At 40.5% G+C, this 22,003-nt stretch overlaps 1 protein-coding gene across 2 annotated transcripts in view; it reads right to left on the bottom strand.

Moving 5' to 3' along the window:
- Positions 1-20,854, bottom strand: part of LIN7A (lin-7 homolog A, crumbs cell polarity complex component) — a 48,149-nt gene extending 27,295 nt beyond the window's left edge. The window contains exons 1-2 of one of the 2 annotated variants that reach the window (XM_048300712.1): positions 20,241-20,854; positions 1,402-1,520 (exon numbers count right to left, since the gene is read on the bottom strand). In XM_048300712.1, coding sequence (XP_048156669.1) covers positions 1,402-1,520; positions 20,241-20,520 — 399 coding nt within the window. In that variant the 5' untranslated portion in view covers positions 20,521-20,854. The remainder of the gene's footprint in view (positions 1-1,401; positions 1,521-20,240) is intronic. The other variant, XM_048300711.1, reaches the window with a different exon arrangement.
- Positions 20,855-22,003: the final 1,149 nt, after the last annotated feature.

Raw genomic sequence — 22,003 nt, 5'->3', positions numbered from 1 at the left:
TCTTAAATTTTGTGTTTGTTGCTGCTAAAACTGTTTTCCAGAGATTAAGATTTCACTGACAATGCTGCAAAGATTCGAAGCTGCCTTTAACAACTGGAGTACCAGGCTCTGCTATCTGAAGAAAACCCCAAGCAATCCTACAACTTTTCTATGCTCTGTGGTTACATAAAGAAGCATTTAGTTTGGTTAAATGAAAGGACTAGTCAGAATATAAGCTTTTGAGGGTACACAATGCCATTATTTATTGTCAGGGAACACTATTTATTATTTATTGTCAGGGAACACTATTTCCTTTAAAAAGCCTTGAAAACTGCCATTTAATTAGGTGGAAGCCTCTCTCTGATTCTCACATTGAAGAATATATTCCATAAAGTAACAAGTGTGTTCCATTTTGCTTATTAAACTAATGTCTGTTCATCTCTGTTTTCCTTCCAGCCACTCAGCAGTCCACTCAATCAATCTGCTGCTGTTGCCTAGTTATCAGGAGTTCAATTTTGCTACCATTGAGGGAACATTAGATTCCCCATTGATTTCAGCAATGGAGGATTAGTTCCAGGCAGTAGACAGATAAACTGAAACAGAAGTTCTTACAGATTTTCTACTAAAAAGATGTTGCCTTCGTTAGGGCATTTAGAACTGCTTCTGTTTGGCAGGCTGAGTCCTTGGTTTAGTAGGTAAAATATCTGATGCAATGTTGTATTAAACCATGTTTTCCTTCTAAGAAACTTCTAACAGAAGTGTTAACTGCTTTAAAGATACTGCTTGTAAGCATGTAGAAGTGTGGTGCATCTTCTCTAGCTTGACTCGAATAAAACAATTACTATTTATCTACTGTTGGGCAGAGCTTAGGAAGGCCCACAGCTGGCAGTGGCATGATCATAGTTCTTGGCAGCATGACAAGGATTTCTGACATGAGGAGCAAAGCCCACTGGGACCCAACCACTGACTTCAAAGGTAAGATTCCTGCCAGCTTCGGCTAACTTCAGTCTTGCCCCTTTTGGTTGTCACTGCATTCTGATTTTATCAGCACTTCCCTATCACACGCCTCAGCTCAAAGGAGAGGCATTGAAGCTTGCACTGACCCAACCTGGCATGTCCCCATATCTCAGCACAGTGCTGTACAGGTTACCCCAGACCCTCAAACAGTGCAAGCAGAATGCTGAAGTACTAATTAATCACCCTTTCTCCTTAGCAAGGCTAATTGCTAATTGATGTCTTGCTGATGCAACTGTTCTTTGTCTGCTTTTCAGTAATTTCAACATTCTGCACAGTAGCAGGCAGCTACAGACACATTTCACATCCATCATCCTTTATAGAACATAGCACTGAAAGGCAAATATGCTTTTCTCTACAGGTGAGAAATGTTAGTCTGAGAAATAACTAAAAATCTCAGATTCATACCTCTCTGATAGCTGTACAAAACTCACTCTGCAGCACCTTCTTTAGAGACTGTAGCTTGTGCACTGGTACTTCTCCAGATTCCTGCAGTTTCTCCAATAACTCAATTGCTCTTGCAACATCTGAGTGGGGAAAACAAAAGGGATACAGATCAGTATAAACAGTGATTATTAAATCACTAAAAAGGGCACACTGTCATTTTAAATTTAAAATCAGCTTTACCAACACATACTATATTAAATATACTATATTAGTCTTGTGTAATACCAGACTTTGCTAGGCAACAACGCTGCTGTTGAGAGATCCAAATCCCGAAGTACAGACAAACCACACACGTACGTGTACAACAGAGAGAGAGATTCAGTCTTAGTAGGAAACACTCTTTGGAAAAAAGGTACAAGTTCAAAGTGGCTAGTCTGTATTAGAACTAAAATATTTCTTACTTTCTGCACAAGAGAAAATGGCACAGGAAAAACATAGGGTTTACTTTCAGAAAATCTGAAAAAATGAAGCTGTGTCTTTATGTAAACAACCTCAGGATGACAATGCCCAAGAAAAATATTTGATCTTTTCTTCTTCTAAATCTAAATATCAACTAATAAAGTTTTCCAGAGGCAGGTAAAATCTGCTCTGGAAGAATGGGGTCTACTAGAGAAGAGTAAATGTAAGGTTCTTGTCTAGGTCTCCAAAGACCTGATCTACTACATAAAACCCGTATGACCCATAGAAATACATGGTGGCCTGACTTCTCCTTAAGCACCTGTGTATTGTCAAGGGAAAGATCAAAGTGTCTCTGAAGAGCAGTCCAGAGGGCTTAAGCCATATTGAATGGCGAGTGGGATTCTGGTTCAGCTGAACAGTAGTGGTACCTTCACTCAAATTTTTTTTCTTAACACTAGTTCCTAATTTACACAGCCATTACTAAAATACACCAAAAAAAGCCCAACCCAACCCATAAGATGCCCAACAACCCCTTATGGCTGGCGACACAGAGGAACAAGAAATAGTGGCTGGTCTTTTGGAGGCTAGCCTAGTCAAGCAAGGGACACACTGACTTACATTAGGAGTGAACTCAGCAAAACATATCCTGGTCAGTCTCCAGGATGGCAGAGCTTAAATGGAGAGGATTTTTCTCCTCTGCCATTTAATGCTGCCTGGCAGCTTTTCCTTTAAGTTTGCTGATAGAGCTGAACCTGGCAATGCTGCCATCTTGACTACGTGGCCATTCTCACATATTCTTGTGTCTTTTGCATAACCACCAGAGCCACTACTGTTCAGTTACACCACTCTGCTAAACATAGGTCTGTATCCCAGTGAAGAAATGAATGCATAGTATTAAATGATAAAACAGTATTTGAGGCATTTTAATTCGGTGTTTTAAGCGCAGAAAAAAAAAACAGTCTCCCTTCAACTACACAACTCCAGAAATTACTGCAATGTCTAGAAGTAACCTTATATAACTCTCCTTTCTGATGACAAAGATCGTACTGTTTGTGACTGGGAGATTATGGTAATTGAAACAGTTCTCACAATCCTTGGCTTGTAACTGAGCTATACTGACCAAGCTGTCTGATACAACAAAGACATGAGAAATCTTCTGGAAAGAGAAAAGACGTGACAGGAAAAACTGTAATCATGTATTTGCATTTATAACAAAAACATACTTTCCACTGCATCAGTGTTAGGAAAAGAGAAGATGACATCTCAAAAAATTTATAATTTAATTAAAAGAGGCAGGCAACTAGTCATCATGGTAGGTTCTGCCTTAGTAGATTAACAAACACCCAAACAATTCTCAAGCTTTTTTAGAGGCATCTGCCAAAAGACAGATAATGAGAGGAAGCACAGAGAAAACACAGTGTTTATTTCAGGAGGATGAAAGAACTGGGCTGTAGCTTGCATGGCAGAGCAGTCTTGGAGCTCATAAACTTTCAGATTAAACTAACCTGGCCCTGCATTCAACAATGGCACCTGAACTTTTGCTCCAAGCAGTGCTTCAGCTGCTACTGGGCACCCAGTCCATGTTACCAGATCACAGCTGTATCAAGAAAGATCCCTCTAAAATACTTACTGAAGTGATGATCAGAAAGCTAAAAGGAGATCTGGGATAATAAGACCATGGAAATCAAGAAAAAATTAGATTCTAGAGAGAAGAATATGACTGATGAGAGCTAATACATCAAAGAAGATGTTTTTAAGATTTAAGTAGTGGTAAATACACTTTTAGCAAGAACCATTTCAATAGAGTGCAAAAGAATGACAGAACATTAAGTATCATAGAATCACAGAATCATTTAGGTTGGAAACCTAATATGAAAACCTAACACAATTTTTGATGTTCTCAGTAATAATAATGTTACATTGGTTTTGATTTACCTTGGAATGATTTACCTTGGAATTTTTCTTTATCTGCCAGACAAGACTTGTAGCTAGTTAAGTACTGAATTCACATTCTCCAGTTATTATTACTAGTTGGTGCAAACTGATGTATCAGGCAGCACAAAGCAATTGGATGATTTATTCTGAAGAAGCTTCAACAGCCTACTATAATAGATCAGATAAGGCCTCTGTAATTCATGTTATGCACGATAGCTATTGACATAATCTAAATCAGACTGGGGTCCTATCCTGTCCAGTTCAGGTAAGTTTTGAACTGTCTTTGCCTCTCACCAGCTATAGCTGTAAAAGTTAGTGCCACAGATGGCAGATTGGTTACTATTTTGCAGTAGTTTTGAAGTGTCATCACCACACCTGAAAATTCTGGGAAACAGCCCATATTTCTATAGTCCTGAACTAAACTACATTAAATGAGAAATTTGTACTGATTGGAAGGAAACATAAAAAGCTTTAGGTACATTAATCAATCTAAAAGAGTTAAGTACAGGTCTAAACATTTCCCTAGGGCAGAGGTCAGACTCCAGATGATAATTAATCACTTGTAAAGTGATGAGTGTTACAATACAAATGGTAAGTTCATCTTCTGGTTGAAAAGTCTAGCATGGGTGTTTAGTATGTAGCCTCACAGGCAAAACGGGGCATTAAGTTGTCATTTGCCAATACTAGATTACTTAACTTTCTGACTCAGAAGTGATTGGAGGTAAACAAAAGCAGAATATCCCAAAAGCATTCTGATTTTTCGCACTTCTAAATTCATCCAGAATGCTAAAATACATGAATGCCAATGCCCAAGTTCTTGCTTTATTATTCACCTATCCTATCCATTAACAATAAACAATCTTCTTTCTCTTGTCACCACTAGGCCCATAGCTTGCTTAATTTGGCAATGACTTGTGGGATATTGCTCACAGAAGAGAGAACAGTATGTAAATTACAGAAAGAAAATGAGGCATATGTTCAGGGACAAAGCTGTTGGTTATCAGCTGATGCTTTGTCAGGAGCAAAATATAACACTTTGCACAAAACAGACAACTTTGAGCAGGCTAAAAATGTGAAAACATGAGTGTATAAAATATGACCTCATGAAAGAGGCTGTATTTCCTTCCATTAATAACTTTGAAGGAGAAACTTTAGGACAGGTTAAAAAGTGAAATTTAGCAGTGTACAAGAACTGAAGTGATGCACAGGCTTCTTCCTGATGGGTCTCTCAAGGTGAGCTCCAGCTAAAACTGCAGAAAGTGCTTGCTCAAAGAAGTGATATGACTAGCAATGAGGAACACTTTAAAGTTACATTAAATAAAGCACATAGCAGGGAATCTGCCCTGTTGAAATCAATTAGAGAGCAATGTCATATGTTTGACAAATACTGCAAGGACAATTTTCTTGTCTCCAACCCACTTTTGATTATAAATCTAACTAGACTTACTTGTAAATGTTATCACCAAGGATTTGTTCTTAAATACCATTTTCTTACATACTTGTGAAAAGGGCAAATGGATGAAGAGAGTGTGTGTGTATTTACATAGACATATGTTAAAAAAGTTCCTGCAATTATGTTAAAATTAGTTAAGTTCTACATAAATTAAATACCCCTGCTTTTTATCTCTGTATATTTCCTTTGTCCTCTCTTGAAGCAAAGATATTTATTTTTGAAAAAGATTGTTTTGCCTACTCTCAAACATTTTCCAAAATATTAACTCCATTATACTAACACGAAACTCGTGCTAATGTGGTTATCGTCATTTCCCCCATTCACATCCCACAAATTGGTAGGAATTGACTGATGATGTGGGTAGAATTATTCCTTTGTATTTTATGATACATACATTTTAAAAGGAATATGCACTTACTTCCCCCCTTATTATATCCAACTCTCAGCACACTTTTGAATTTTTTTTTCTGATTTTCTCATACATATGCACAATTCCTCTCTCTCCCATTCTGTTTAACATTCATTCCTCTTTTTTCTTCTCATCATCATGCTTGCCTACAGCCTTTCAGGAAATAATACTGTTTCAGTGTGGTGGGTCACGTTATCAGTGGAACACAGAGAAGGCAGGGGGCTGCGGGTGGGTGGAATGTATTTTATCAAGTGCACTCATCAGAAGAAAAGCATGACTCTCAGAAAAAAAATCTTCAAGTGTTCTTTCTGTATTTTCATTTGAATGATGTTCCACTTGCACTGCTTGCAGGACACAAGGAAAATATTGCTATACGAACCCTTGAAGAAATCACTAGAACATAGAAGTAGCAGGATACCATACTGCAATACAAGTGGAACACTGTATATATCATATATACATATATATACAGCAGAGTGCAGTTGAAAAAAAAGGTCATCTGGCTTAGTTATCACTTTTTTCTGTTATATATTGTTTTCATTTGCTGGCTTTTGTTCAAATAGATAGCAATGAGCACTGCAGACTGATCTGTTTTATTTGCTAATGTTTAAAAAGCAAATGTTTTTTCTAGTACAGCTTTTGCAACTTGAAAGCAAATTATGAATCCAGGCTGGTCTGAACTTGGTGCTCTTTCACATTACCACTAAAATTGAGTAGACCAGGCTCCAGCATTCTCTGAAAGTTGTCCAGGCTGAGGTTCTCTGGTAGATTTTGTGTTACGGTTTACGTTTGTTTCAGCTTAGATAGATTGAAAATTACTAGGAAAAATGTAGCAAATTATTTTAGCATGCTAAATGTGGCCCATTTAATACCGGAGTCACTCTTGAAAAAGAATGTATGTGCATGTTTTATACTGCAAAATGATCTACCAAGATAAGTGTCTATATAACCTTCCTTTTTTGTGCTAGTCCATGAGTGAATTGGTCTGCAGTCTTTAAAATAAATATACTATGATCTGATTTAAGAGACTATCAGGCAGTTAAATAGTAGTTGCAATGCTATGTAATATCAGTTTGGGTCAAAACAGTAATCACAAAGAAACACAGTGTTTCTTTACCCTGGTAAGTACTATAGAATTTAGTTGTTGGGTTGTTCCCAAAGCCAAAATATGGTGACCTCTTGTATTATCAAGAACAGGTTTCTCATCTTCTTGAGTCCTTTCTATGCCTCATTCCTGTTAATTCTGGAGGCTGTCACTGCATTAGTATGCTGGTTACTAGGAAAAGTAAATGTGCTGCATAAACACCAGCCTTTGATACCTCAATGAGGTAAAACATCACTACAAATTGACAGCAAGGATACTCAGTAAGTCTCTAAAATATTCACTAGCTTCGCCATGGCATTACAGAGTAATAATCCTGGAAATTTGCAAGCTCTGTTCCATTGTGCCTGAAGACCTTTAATCAGGCTGAAGGTGAAGAATTTGCATGACATAACAGGTCCCTATAATTGTCACTAGTTTTTCATTCCTCCAATACTTGCATTCAGGTTCAGTTACTCCTTTAAGCTCATGAGAATACACTCCAGAATTCTTAATGTTATTCTGCCAACTTTTTATCATAATTCCACAGGCCTACACAGGATGCTTTATTATATTTAGCAATCTTCTCAAAACACTATCAAATGACAGCAGGTAATCAATGGTTGGGAAATCAAAATTCAGCAGTGATTAGCAAAGTTCATTCATAATTCATAGCCAGCAGCCCAAGTACATTGTATCAAAGTATTTATGTGACTTCATGGTTAAAGCACCAGCTTTGGAAAAATTCCAGTGTCTACCTCTGGAAAATGTTCTGTATTACTAGAGTTCTGCTGTCAGCCACTGGTTTATACAACATGGCAAGTCCTACTCTTATAATACCAGATTGTCCAAGATGCTTCCATTCACCTATCTGGTGCCTTACTATCAGCGCAGTGCTCTCCTAAATTCAGAGGCCCTTCCATTATCTTAATATATTTATTTAGTCTAATCTGGAGAGTTCAGAAATGTTGAGGGAAAGAGCAGCTTCTTTTCTCATTTAAATTGATATGTTTGCCTTGCCCCAAATTTCATGCTAATCAGTAAGCATAAAGGTGTACTTCACCATGGTAAATCAAACTTGATGTACAGGCAGCACTGAGCTAAGCTGTTAGAAAACAGCATTATTTAACACCTCATAGTATGCATCTGTAAGGTCTACTCAAATTAATTATAGCAGGAATAATACTGCCAGTGCTTTCACACTCTGGTTTAGATGATATGGGTAGCAGTTACAGGTTTAATGGATTGTCACTTTACACTCTTGCAGTTAAACACTACTATGAACACATAAATAAAAAAACAAAGAACAACCGTACAGAGTTCTCATGACTCATCTTGTGGTGCCGCACTTTTGACGTAGACATGGACAGCTCATTGACTCACCCTCAACTGTTGTTACAGTCAACGAGGAAGAACAGACACTTTGAGGCTACAATTCATCTGACCTACTTTACATGAATTGAATCATATTCTGGAGTACCTTGTCCCTTTGTTGATTATAAAGAAAGACTAGATTACCTTAGATGTAAACGCCTGCATCCTACATATCAGACACCTACATCAGTATGATGAAACCCGCTTCTGTCCAGATATATAGGGAAAGACTCAGGCAAATTTATCTCCATGTGGTCCAGGAGACATCATACCTCAGAAGAGTTATATTTGACAAGAGAAGTGTCATTACAAGGCAGTCCAATGTGGTTTTGATTTAAAGCTTTTTAAAATGCCTTAACTAATTATTTTATGGATTTCTTTTTTCTTCTTAAAAGAAGAAAGATTGTATGAGAAAAAAATCAGGAAATCATGAGCTATAATTCAGTATATGTCTGTCTGTCTCATTTTGCCTGATGTAAGACAACTGCCCTCAACAACATTAATGGTCTGTCCCCATGAGTTTCTACACACATTCCCCCAACGCCTGGAGCAGGCTCATTTTCTCTGGCTACTCATCAGACCTTGTTTTAGTCTATTTGCTTGAGCCGCACTCAGATTCTGTTTGACTCAGGCTTCTCAGGCACACCACAGGCATCCAAGTCTTCAGTCCATTTCTCAGACACAGAGCCTGTGACCCCACTGTTGCACAACCCAGGGCAGGGTTACACACCACAAGTGTTTCCAGCAGCTTTGGCAGCAACATCTCAACAAGACAGGGTGGTCTGAGATGTTTTGCAAAATAACTTATAGAAAGGACACAGTTTATTTGCAGGGAAAGCAGTGCCATCTGAGATCACAGACAACAAACTGTCTTGAGACCCCTCAATCCAGCATCCTCAACACCGTGAAAGCCCTTCAGTGCTCTCTTCACATACTTAGGTCACTTTGGCTGGTTCGGGCAAACACTGAAATACTGACATTTCAGGCAAACTGCTCCTGAATGCTCTGCATTCATACAACATTCAAAATACTACATTCAAAAGGTTCCCTTAAAAGAAAAAATATGCAGTGTTCTCTGAACCTCACAATGTCTACAATGTCTTAAGTAATCTTGTGCCGCCTCTTACTCCACTACGTTTTACCTAGTGATTTCTGTTCTTATCCTCAGCTAGGGATTTTCGTAGCCTTAACCTAGCATGAAGGCCAACTGTGAGAACTGTATTTGCTTTACTTTGGTCAATCTCCTTAGCATATTCATTACTGTGCATAGATAGAACTAGTCCAATTTTTTCCTTGAAGCCTTCATGTGACTAATGTAAGTCACAGGAGCATCTTTGTCAGCAATTTCAGATTTGATTTGCTTGTGCATGTGTGAGCTTGATCTGTAGAGTACCTAAAACTATTAAGAGTTCAACAGTTACTTAGAGAAGGTGGCATGGTACTGTCACATTTCCAGTCCTGATTTTTAAAGAAATAATAATGAGTCACAGAACAGTAAAGGAAAAATTAATGGATAATTCAGGATCAATTCAATGAGTTTCACTGGCTTAAATCAAGGCCTGAACAGCAATAACACAAATAGAATTTTCAAAGATGAGCATTTAAAATTAACTTTAAAGCCTAATAATTTTTAAACACTGATATAGTTTTTCTTCTTCCAAATTATTAGTTTCATTGCAATTTCTAAAGGAATCAGGATGAGGTGCATAAATACGAGTTTGAAAATTTTCACCAGAAGATTTTGCCATCTGTGAGAAAGATGAAATTACAGCTATAACAACCCTTTGCATTTGACAGCACCCACTTCTTTGTACAGAAGACATTGAACATAGCATCTCTGTAAAAGCAAGATACCAAATTATCCTTTAAGAGAAAAGATCAAAACATAAAGCACAAAATGCAAAGAACAGAACAACATTAAAAACTGTGGTATGTTCTAATATGTTACTTAAAACAAAACCTCATGATTTTTTCCCCTGAATTAGCTGTAGAGAAGAGGGAAGGCCAAATTCCTTTTTTCAAAAGGTAAAATTTCTTTCATTTGTATGTAGTTTTGACTTTATAATGTTTAATCATACCTGCTCATTGTGATCCTAACTATGATTTATAGCCACTCACTGATGAATAGAACAGATGAGACATGATTTTGATCCTTTCTTTTTGACTAGGTACAGTTGGCTACAAATATGTTACAAAAAGACAACAGGGTTTTTTTAAAGTTTATTTTGTATTCAAATAAGTATATATTTTTATATAAGGAATATACAGCATATATTAGTTAACACTTGTTTCTTGCAGGAAGCAGTGTATTCTGTAGTTTCTGACTTCGTGTTATTTAAATTCTCAATCTTTCTGAAAGCATTTTTTTAAAAAACAGAGATCACAGGTGTTTAAAGCAGTTATTTACCTACACATGTGAACTGATGTTCTGTCTGACTCCCTGAAACTGTGAAATAACAAAAAAAAAAAAATTCCTTTGAATGAAAGCTACAACTCACTGAGAAATTCAGTATGGTGAATATACCCGACCTTAATGAATTAAGTTCCTACAAGCTGAACTATGTGAAAGCAAGGAAACTGCCTGCTGCCTTCTGTAGCAATAAATATCACATAAAGTGATGCCTTGATAACTTCACCAGCCTCCTCTGTCTTGATCACATCACTTGATCTTGTAGGATCAGTTCTACCTTGGCAGACACTGCTCACAATGCTGGCATGAAGCTCCTTTAAACACTAGGCAAAAGCACTCTTAGACACGGAAGGACTCTGGACCGGCTGGAACTGCAAATGTAAAACACTTTAGAGGTTCTGACCACAGATCAAAAGAAAAAGAAAAAGTTGATACATTAACATAATCTGAGGATTTAGACATAATACTTACTTTTGTGTTTTAAACCTCAAGTATATAGGAAAAAAATTAAAATCAGTGAAGAAATTGAAATTTTGACTAGCAGAAAACAGAAATTATTACTGGGAAAAACCTTGCCTGAACAAAGAAAAACAGAATGAAAAACAACACACTTTTAGCTAAAATTCATTCTCTTGCTCCCCTGCCTAAGCAAAAGCAAGTATTTATACACACTATGTGAGCATCATGAAACAAAACTATTGGCCATATGGGCAACCTCATGCCTTTCCCACACTGCTACTTCCAGCACGTGTTTTTAGCCTGCATCATAGAGATTTTTGTTGGCAGGGAAGAAGATAGAAGAGGGGGGAAAAAAAGACCCAACAGGTGTCTCACAAAGGGAGGTAGGGTTAACTTAGGCATGCTAATTCTCCTTCACAACAGGCACTGTGTTCGAGCCAAAGCAGTAACTCTCACTTTTTCCCTGCTCGTATGTCATTATTAGAATCTCCTGCTGCCTCCCCTCAGTCTTATCTCTCTTAGTCTTAAATCTTTTCATGTGATTACGAGAAAGATGAGAAAGATGGCTGTGGGCTACTGGCAAGTGTACATAGTGACAATACAAACTGTCACTTGAAGTCTAGAATCAGAATTTTATCTTCTATTTTTCTACATGGTGTGAGAGTCTAATGAGACAACAGCGAAAATATGTCATTTGTGCAAACCAATGGATGCAACACAATAATTACATGCATGTTTAAAACTTTATTTGTAGGTTTAGGTAATGAGAAGAGAGGTAATATTCTGCCTTAAAATTTTACTGCATTTAAAGATACTGCTTTTTGCAGACTGAACCTCTCTGATACCTGGCTACATCCTCGTCATTTCTCAGGAAAGAAAAACCCTGTTCTTTCAAAGTGTGTAGGTGAAAACCTACAACAGCAAGAAGAAAGCAACAAAAATAAAATCCTTTGTTAATAAAGCCCTGCAAAACAGATAGGCACTACAGATACACTGCTGGCAGATTTCAAGAACTGATCACTGTTAGTTTTCAACTTTGAAACAAATATGATCTTTGAAGAAAGCTGCGACTGTTGAATTGCTGCAGCAAGTTACAAACAAAACCTTGAAACAGAAAACCCATGTGAAACAGAGAGCTCACTGTCACCTTTGCAGTTCTGTTGCTTAGTGTCCTACATGTTGAATGAGCCCAAGAATTGGAACAGGAGTAGTAGAACTCCTCTCAGGCTGCAGCTTCATTTTCCAAGGTATCTACTTAAGATATGAGAAGCACACACTTTCACATAGTTGTACCAGTAGGATACAGAAGGTGATGTACAGTAACTCCATAGTTATCAGGTTACAAGACTGTCAGGCTACAGAGGAGATCAAACATAAAACCACCTGTTTTTCCAGTGACTGCTTCATAGATTTGAAAGCCACCACACCCTCTTCAAGTTTCTCTGGTGTGTCTCTGTGTAACAAAGAACAGCTATATTATCTTTTTGCTCCAGTGCTGATTCAATAAGTTTCACAAAAACACAGCTGCCAAGTGTATTGAAAAGTGAAGAGATGATGATATATCCATTTCTCAAGGCTAGGACTGCTGCTGATGGCCACAGTTATCCACCTAATCTGTATCAAGTACGTTCTTCCCCAATGCTTAACTGATTGTAGAGGAATTGATTCCTTAAGGTCCAGGAGATTTACTTTGCCAGAAGACATGTTTGAAACAGAAAATTAAAAAAGTTAGTGGATGTGAAGGATTAGTGGTTAAACATGGGCTTTTGTTGAAAAGAACCAGTAAAATGTAACTTTGGTTCAGGAGAAATAAATTAAGAACCTATTTTCAGCAAAACTCTTTCTTCTACAATTATCTCTGTTTGAACGGAAACAAAATCAATGCTTTGATGCTCTGTGTATTCATGGATACTTCATTGTTCCATCTTTTAAAAAACAAAGGACAATCACCCTCTGATCTCTTCTTGAGACATGGTATTCTAATCAAGATTTTTTTAATCTCTGTTTTCCAATCAAGATTTTTTAATCTCTTTTTTCTTATAATTATTAGTAAAGTAGCAGTAGGGTAACAACATGTTATGAGAAGCTGTGTGCATTTCCTGGTAGCTTAGCTAAAATGCATTTGAGAAATTTGAGGTTTATTTAACCACTCCATGTTGGATCCTGGTAAAACAAGTTCTCAAATACGTACATACATCTCCCTCTTTATTTAACATATCTAAGATCCAAGCTTGTGGTTTATACACTCAGGAAAACATTATTATATGAAAATGTGCATTTATGAATCAAATCTTCTCATCTGAATAGAGAATTAACAGTTGAATGTTTCTCATTCAGAGGCTGACTCTTCAGCAAATGTCTCAAAAGAGGATTAAGCTGACTGAGATTAACTTTGAAAATGCCTGGATTTATACATACATGTACAGTTCATAGCACATTAGTAAATATTACTTTTAAAAATTTAAAAAATGCATCATGTAAAACAAATTAACGGCATGTGATGGAAGGTGGACTCACAAATTTAGAGTTAGGTGCTTCAAAACACTATCTGCCTTAGCTTGGTTTCATCTTAAATCCTTCCTTCTCATTATTTGTGCTTCTAATGAGTAACTGAAATTAATAATTTTACCTAACTCATATTTCAAATGCTATAGCATTATCTACAAGAACAGTATTTTGTATTCAAATAACACAGGTCAGACAAAAACTTGTACTTATATTTTTTGCACTTGCATGAGGGTCATCTATGTTAAGGAAAAATGGGCATGTACATGTCCTGAAACAGCGAATTCATCAGACAAATTATCCTCTGCAAAAAGCTGATGACTTCACTTGTTATATTTTTCAAAAAACTTTCTTTCTGGTAACATCATCAGAGAAGTCCAACTCAAGCAATAGGATGTAATTAAGAAAACTGTTCCTTTACAATTACATCAAAAGATTAATATGTTTTTCTGAAGTTATAAAAATGTCTCTCAGACATCAGTGTGAAACTGAAATATGTAGGACCTAGCAAAGGGATGTTATTTAGAAAATAAATTCTTCATTTTCAGCATTATCTGTAAACAGGGAGTATACATTTATAACATAGAAAATAGTATCCCTCATGCTTTCTAATCACTAATACTCTTGCAACCTGCTGCAAACGGTGAATCCTTCAACTGTGCAGGCTCTTGTCACAGCCTCTACCCCCAGCTGCAGAAGCAGATGCTCTTAGAGGGGTCAAAAGCAGGACACCGGTGAGTTCAATGTACCATTTTCCTTTATGCAGGATAAATTCAGATAGACTAAAATGATTCATTCACTGCTACCATGTCTAATGAACATTTTCATACGGGGAGAGCAGGAGGAACTCAACGTCTCTGCATTGCCATCAGTTTCAAGGGTGCCTCAAAAACTTGTCCCGACAGCACATACATCTGCAGATTCTGCCTTCTTATTGGTCACATGCTTCTGAAGAAAACATGAGTGAAAATAAGGTTTTCCCCCTCTACACTTCACAAAGGTGATTTAATGTTAAAAGCTGCCTAGAAGATGCTTCCATCTGTCTGCATACAGGTGCAGCTCTCAATTTCCATGTCACCATGCATCACTCTGGGCTGAAGGACAAGGCCCTACCTACAAGGGGAAGCCCAACTTAAAAGACCTGCTCCTGTGGGTGCCCAGCCACCTCAGGCATATCTCACCTTGCACAGAGCTCCTGTGTGCCCCAGCACCTCTTCAGGGGAGGACTCTACTGCCAGAGACATTTAAGCTGGACATGTCTATTAAATTTTAAACCCATGTATTTTTACACCACTCATGAGTATCAGAGATGACAGGTAGGTGGGTATTTTCTTCCACTCCAGCTCCAAAGTTCCAGGTGGCACAGCTGAGCTTTACATCTAACTAACCAATGCTTCAACTGCACAGATCCTCATAAAGCGTCCCAGTCAACACCCACAAACCACTGCCTCAATCCGCTTACCTTAATCCATCCTTTCAGAAAAATTCATTTTAAAAAATCAAGTAAATGGTGACATATTGATGTAAAAAAACCCCAAACATTTTAGCCTGTGACTAGAATTGTCACTTTTTTCCTGTCCCTACAAACAATAGACCTTTTTTTTCCTTGGAAGAATGAATTTGGTTATTTATATGTCCTCAGCTGGCACATCAAGAGGAGAAATGTTAGACTTGAAGTGTGTGGCACTTGCAGAAGGATTTTTCAATTTTAGCATGCTAGGCTGAAGAGCAAGAGAAGACATCCCCATGACAGACAGGCAGCCAGGCAGGGAGCAGCACATCACTTAGCAATGCTCCACAGGGCTTCACCCTGTGCAAAAGAGATCTGGCTTTATGCTGCTCCCCTGTCAAGGACTGTATTTCACACTTTATGAATCTGATTTTCTCTTCTTGATGAGTATGTTTTATTTTTTTTCCAAGATAATATACATTATAATAATATATGCACAGTCTAACACCACTTATGTTTGATACAATTTCTGTTGTACACATATATTTAGGCACAGACGGGGAAAAAATCCCCAATTATGAAGGCTATGGATGTGGTGAGAAGGAAGATGACAAGAAGAGATGAAAAGAAAGGAAGGAGGAGTACTCTAGCAAGTACCCGTGTATAATAACGGTCAGGCGCCATCTGCTACCCCATCTGACAAAGTTTGTCTAACATCTCTAACAGCTGATGGTAATTCCAAGCCCATTCATATTCTTATTTATTGTCACTTAACACGGTGCTTTAAAATAGATTTTCAGGAAGTTTTGGGACACCCACTCCACTGGAAAAATATTTGCTTGAATTCGTAAACAACAATGGAACTCAGCTACGCATTACAGCCAAACAGCAAGAAGTCTTTCCATTTCCAAGGAATCAAGAGAAATTTGGTTGTCAATAGCCAATAGCTATGACCTTGTTATGAAACTTCACAGGGATTGAAGTATCAGCACTGTATACTCAGTCTATTCAAATTTCTTCTTTTATCCTCAGTCACATTAAGAAGTGAAACCATCAGTGACATGAATAGTAACTATATAGGGAAAAACATAGTAGGACATGGATTATTTAAAGGGAGTTGAAAGTCCCCCTTCATATGAAAAGATATTCCTTTGTTCTTGATCAGGAGGTGGTCTTTGTATAGGCTAATTGTATATCTTCAAAAAAACCCACAACTTCTGAAAAGTGCCCTTTTAAAGCTGCCATTTTCATGATCCTATGCAGAGGAATTAGGACTGAGATTTTGCAGCAGTCTGAGAAAATACATGGTCACTTTTCTTTCAAAGATGATTTTCATCTTGTAAGGACAAATACAAGCAAAATTTGAAGTGAGATAAGGTTTATGAAAAATATTTCAGACATTTAGTCAAATAAAACAGTTCAGATAGAGAGGAACATCTGTAATGCATAGCTAGAAAGATGCCTCCTTCAATTTGCAGGCCTCCATGTGACCACTCCTTAAAAGTGTGCCAAGGGAAGCAAAGAAATCTATTCCCTTCTAACATATTTCCAGGATGGTAATGGTACTTGTAGAAAATGATTTCATCAGACTGTGCTAAAACAGCCTAAGTGATCCCACCCATAACAAGCTTCCTTTAATTTCTCATTGCTTAGAACGTGTACCTGCAGTATACAGGAACTCACAGGAGGTCTTCATATAATCATGAGGAGGCTAAACTGGCTGGGGGAGATGACACTGCACTTGGAGAAAAGCAGAACTTTGCTGCTGGATCTGTACGCAGTATTTGAGACAGTGTCAGGCTGGTGAGGTGCCGACAGTCACAGGACAGCAGAAGAACCGAGGATTAGAGGAGGAAATTGGGTTGCTGAACAGTGAAAATGGAAAAAGATTAAGGGCAACGCACAGAGCAATGGAGTTAACTGCACCAGGGCTTTGAGAAGAGCAAGGCAACAGAAGGCAGTAAGCAAGGGAGACCTGGGGCTCTGGATAATAAAGGGGAAGGCAGCTACTGTTGGTCACGGGGTAGGGTGAAGCAATGGCTTTGTGGAAGACAAAGGACATTGAGAGGAGAGGCGGAGGCAGTAAGATGTGAGCTGAGAAGTATGCCAGTACAAATAAACACTGTTGGAAAATGCCAACTAACTGTAACCAGAGCTGTCTGTAACCAGTGCCAACAAAGTTCTTATTGAAGACACACCTGTGGAAGAAGTGAAAAGTAACTGTATAGGTGTTTTTAAACGTTCCTCTTTTGGACTGAAGTGACCACTTTGGGTTTTTTAATGGAGTTAAATTAAAATGGAAATGTACTTAAAAATCCATAACCTGGAATATAAAATAAAAAGAAAAAAAATCCCAACCTTGCTTGTCATTTTATTAAATGACAAGCTCATTTTATTAAAGACATTACCATAACTTGGTCTCAACCTGAAACAAGGTATAGCTCTCTATACCTTGAAGGTTTAAGCTTTGAATCTGCCTAGTTAGCTCTGATGCACACTGGAGATTACTGATGGGGTGCTATCTATTCAGGGTGTAAGACATTTGCAATAAAGGTAGGAAGGGAGCACTTTTTCAGAGAGAAAACTCTGATTCTGTTGGAATACACCCAGCAGGCAGGCACTTTCCTCTCCCAAAGCTCCCAAATGCTGGGGCCACCTTCTCCTAAGTGGTACCACTCCTCGCTACAGTGCCTTAGATTTCCTTCCCGAAGCAGTTGCTGATTTCTTCCCCCCCTCCCAACAGAGCACCATGCAAAGGTCAGGCAAAAGCCTTTGAGATTAGATTGTAAGTGATTAAAATTTCCATTATTTTTTGAACTTGTTCTACATATTAAAGAGCCCTAATGGAACTTGCACACATTTGTGCAGGTAGAAAGGCGTATGATGATAGGAATTAAGGAAACTAATTCCTGTGCTTTGGACTGAAGTAATCTTCCAGAATATAATTGGCTTTCAACCATTCACACACACCATGCCCTTCACCTTTAAATGGTAATTCATTTTACCATACAGGTTTTGAATGCCATTTACATCAGGCTTTAAGAAAGCCTCCATCTATGTACTAGCATACAGTCAATATGTTTTGTCCAGGAGGAAATCACGTCAGAGCGTAATTCAGATTTCTAATGTATATACCCATATGATGTTTTACCATGTCAGTGACCCATAAAAAGGTGGAATGCAGAACACTTCCTGGACAGAGATCAAGCAGCAATTCCCCCAGAAACACAAGAGGCTAAGAATACCACCTCTCCTGAAACGCTGCCTATTTTCTTGTTCTGCTGAGCTGCCTGTGGGACATGGTGAAAAGGATATGAGGGTACAAGACTTTTCAGGGCTATGCCTAGATCACAGCAGAGAAGTGCAAGGCATAGTGACAGTAAACATAGCTCATCTGCTTTAACAAAAGCATCAGGAATCTAGAAAATCTCACTACGTAGAACTTTCCCATGGCTGTGAAAGAAAGACTACAGAGGAAATATCTGGACGCACTGGGCTTGGTCTAGCTGCTTCTGGAGTTGCTTCAGCCCATCCTCTACAGTTGACGCAGCAGCATGTTACAAGTGATGAAGTGTATCCCTCTGACAAAATGGCCTTCTGCACGCCAGGTGCGCTATTTAAATCTATTTCCTCTTGTCTGTATTTTTGTTTTGCACATCACATCCTCTCATTCTGTGATGTTTTATCTCACTCACATTAATACCAGCCCTGGCTGACAACTGGGAGACCATAACACTGGCATGCCTGCCAAATGGTTAGGCATATCTTGGACACAGACAAAAGATGCTTATATTTAAATTAGGACTAATTTGCATTTTTCTGTATTGTGGAATTTTTAAAACACAGTTTTACAAAAAGGGATGTATAATTCTGAAATAATAATATTTCCTTTGAAAAGTCAGGTTTGCTAATGGATTGCCATCTGTTCAGCCCTTTGCCAGAAAATAGATTTGTCCTGCTTACTGCAAACAGTATTAGGGTGAAACTGTAGATTACACAGTGGATTTCTGAGCAGTTTAATTCAAAGTGCAGGCTAACACTTTGATATTTCAGTAAAAATAACTTAAGATTCTTCCTTTCTACTAATGCTAGAATCTAAGCCCAGAAAACTGTATTTGGAGTACTTTGTGGGCTGTTTTGCTCTTGGTTGGGTTCTAGAAAAGGTGCCTACCTCTCCTTCATAATTTTGAAACTGAGTTTGTGTTTCTTTTGCATAGGATTTACAGAAAAAAATAAAACCTCTATCTTACCTCAAAAACCCATCTTAATCCTCTGGAAAAAAGCCCCAAACATTTAAAACACCAAAGCACTGGCCTCAACTATGCTTTCAAGACTACAAGATTTACAGGGACTGGGAGCCTCTTGATGCAAGTGAGGAAGAAGGACACCTCGGCAATTCAGGATGCCGTACTGAGAGCTGATGGACCTCTCTACCTGATGGAGGGGTAGGAGCAAAGTTACTCCCCCTTGTAACCCACAGAAATCTAATGAGGCTTCTGCTGAACCTTGTTATGGGAACAACTGCATTGCAAGGGAGAGAGGTTCAATTTTTACAGTCTGGAGGCAAAAGTGGAATGGTAACATAACTTCAAGATTTCAGCACCCCCTTACACTACCTGTACAAGGTTACTGACGTTAGCCTCAAGGCTACCCAAACATCAACGCTCTCCCTACCAGGACTGAGTAGCTGTCTACAGGAATACGCAGAACCGTTCTTTTGCATGCGAACGGACAAGTTGCAGTCACGGACCCCTGATGCCTGCTCCGCACACCCCCGTGCAAGCCCCCAAAAAGCCGAATTTTGCCGGCAAACGACGCTCTCGTCGAGAGGTTCGGGCTCCCGACTCGGTGCCGGAAAGGCGCTGCCCCGCCACTGAGCATCCCCCGCCGAGCCACCTGCGGGGGTGCCGACGGGCGGCCTCAGCGCCGAGCCGCGGCGGGGGGCGCCCACGGGGGAGCCGCGCAGGGCGGGGACGGCGGAGCGGCACCGCGGAGCGCCTCCGGACAGAAGCGCTGACCGCGGAGCCGCGTCCTGCGCCTGCGGCACCGCCGCGCCGCCGGGATACCCGCCCCATCCCGGCCCCTGCCCGCACAAAGTTTCTCCTCCATTTCAGACCTTCTCCCGCTGCCCACCTGAGCCTCGCGGGGAGACGCGTCCCCGCTGCCCGCCGCCACAGCCGGCCCCGGGCACTGCGGGGCTGGAGCGCTGCCGCGGCAGCGCCCGCCGCGCTGGAGCTGCGGGGGCAGACCCGGCGCTTGCCGCGGTGGCCCCCGGGCAGGGCGGCCCGGGAGGCGCGGCCCGGGAGCGGCGGCAGCGGCGCTTACCTCTGTCCAGCGTGAGCGGCTGGACCGCTGTCAGTGTCGCCATGTCTGCGGCGGGGCTGGAGCCCGAGTGACGCGCGGCTCCGGCACCGGCGTGGAGTGCGGGGAAGGGCGGGGAGGAGGCTGGCAAGGAGAGGGGGCGGAGGAGGAGGGTGGCTCCGTGGGAGGAGGAGGCGAGCGGGGCGGAGAAGGTGCCCAGGGTTTGGCGGCTCATCGCACACGGGCCGCCGCGATGCTGCGGCCGCAGAGCGGCCCGGCGCGGCCCGGCGCGGGCTGCCGGCATCGCTGCGCCGCCGGAGCTGGGCCTGGCAAGCGGCCCCCGCCTCACCGCGCTCGCCTCGGGGCAGAGACTGGGGACTGCACAGATCGCAGCAGCCCGGGCCGTGCGCGGGGGCGGGGGGCGGTTCGCTGCCGGTCCCACCGCCCCGGGGATGCCGCAGCTGCCGGCGGAGGAAGAGAGAGGGGCGAGGGCGGGAGCTCCGCAGCGCCGCGGGGCGGGGAGGACCGGCAGGGGCCGGATCCGGCGGCCCGGCCTCGCCTGGGCCGGGGGCGGTGGGCCGGGCCGGGCCTGGGCAGCGGTGGGCCTGGGTGAGGCCCTGCTCCGAGGGCTGCCGGCGGGGAAGGAAAATCCGCGCGCGGAGCCGGGAGAGGCGGTTCCTGGCACTGTGCAGAGTCTCGGATTTAGGGACATACCATGTAGCCACGCTTTTTGGATGGACCAAAGCGTCGGCCTCATCAGTCCAGCCATCACCTTATTTCTAAGTGCTATTTGCGGCAGGCCATTCTTAAGAAACCCAGCACACACACCAGCTCTCCACCGCGAGGGGTTGGTCACAGACACGTGGCGGCCACCTCTTGTAGGTCAGCTGCAGCTTGTGTGAACATGGAGGCTTCTGTTAAAGACCATCCACGAACGTGGAATTTCACACTGCAGTTCTGTGAGGTTTGTCGGCAGCCTTCTGGTTTTTCTACCGTTGTCGTCCACACGAAGAGAAAGGAACGTGGTCAGCTGCCATCCAAGAAAGGTGTGGCAGTGCGGCAGAGTCCCACTGAGTTTCTGCTGCCTTCTCTTCGGTGGACAGTGGTGTAGAGAAATAAATGATTGAGTGAAGAATGGTGTTCTTTTTAACTATTTCCCTGTGTAGCACCTGTGCTCTTGCGTTTGCTTAAAGAGTGCTGGGATAAAGAGGAAGGTAGCATTCTTCTCACCCATTATTTTTTCACATACCACAGAGGAGTTGAAAGTACAGCAGTCCAAGGTTGCATATGAATAAAAGTTTTCAGCTGCAAGAGTACTTAAGCACTAGTATAGATAATTAGGGAAGCTGTGGAAAAATTGCCATCAAAAGTTTTCAGGGCAGATTAAAAATACATTTTGCTGTCTTAAAATTAGAGAAGTTTAAATATTGTTTTGTATATATGAACCACCCACTTCTGATAAACTGAATTCAGCACAAACTTATCTAATTAACAATAAACAGTAGCCTATTTGGTTATCTTGGCAAGAAAATGTTTCAATTAGTTAAAATATCAAAGCTGAGAAATGGTTCGTGGCAAACAGTTTTTAAAATCGAAATTAACATAAGGAGTGTTATTATGCAAATTTTTGTACTTGCATAGTAGCTGGATTGACATAAAGTGTAATGGCTCCTCTTAAGTAGTCACGTTGCTGTATATTAGATTCATAATCCCAAATGGAGAAGAAATAAACATTTCTTCTATAACAACCTAATGTGGCAACACTCAAACAGTTACGACATTTAAAA

This window comes from Corvus hawaiiensis, chromosome 4 (assembly GCF_020740725.1).
Source record: "Corvus hawaiiensis isolate bCorHaw1 chromosome 4, bCorHaw1.pri.cur, whole genome shotgun sequence".
NCBI lineage: Eukaryota > Metazoa > Chordata > Aves > Passeriformes > Corvidae > Corvus > Corvus hawaiiensis.
This window is presented reverse-complemented; position numbering and strand designations above follow the sequence as displayed.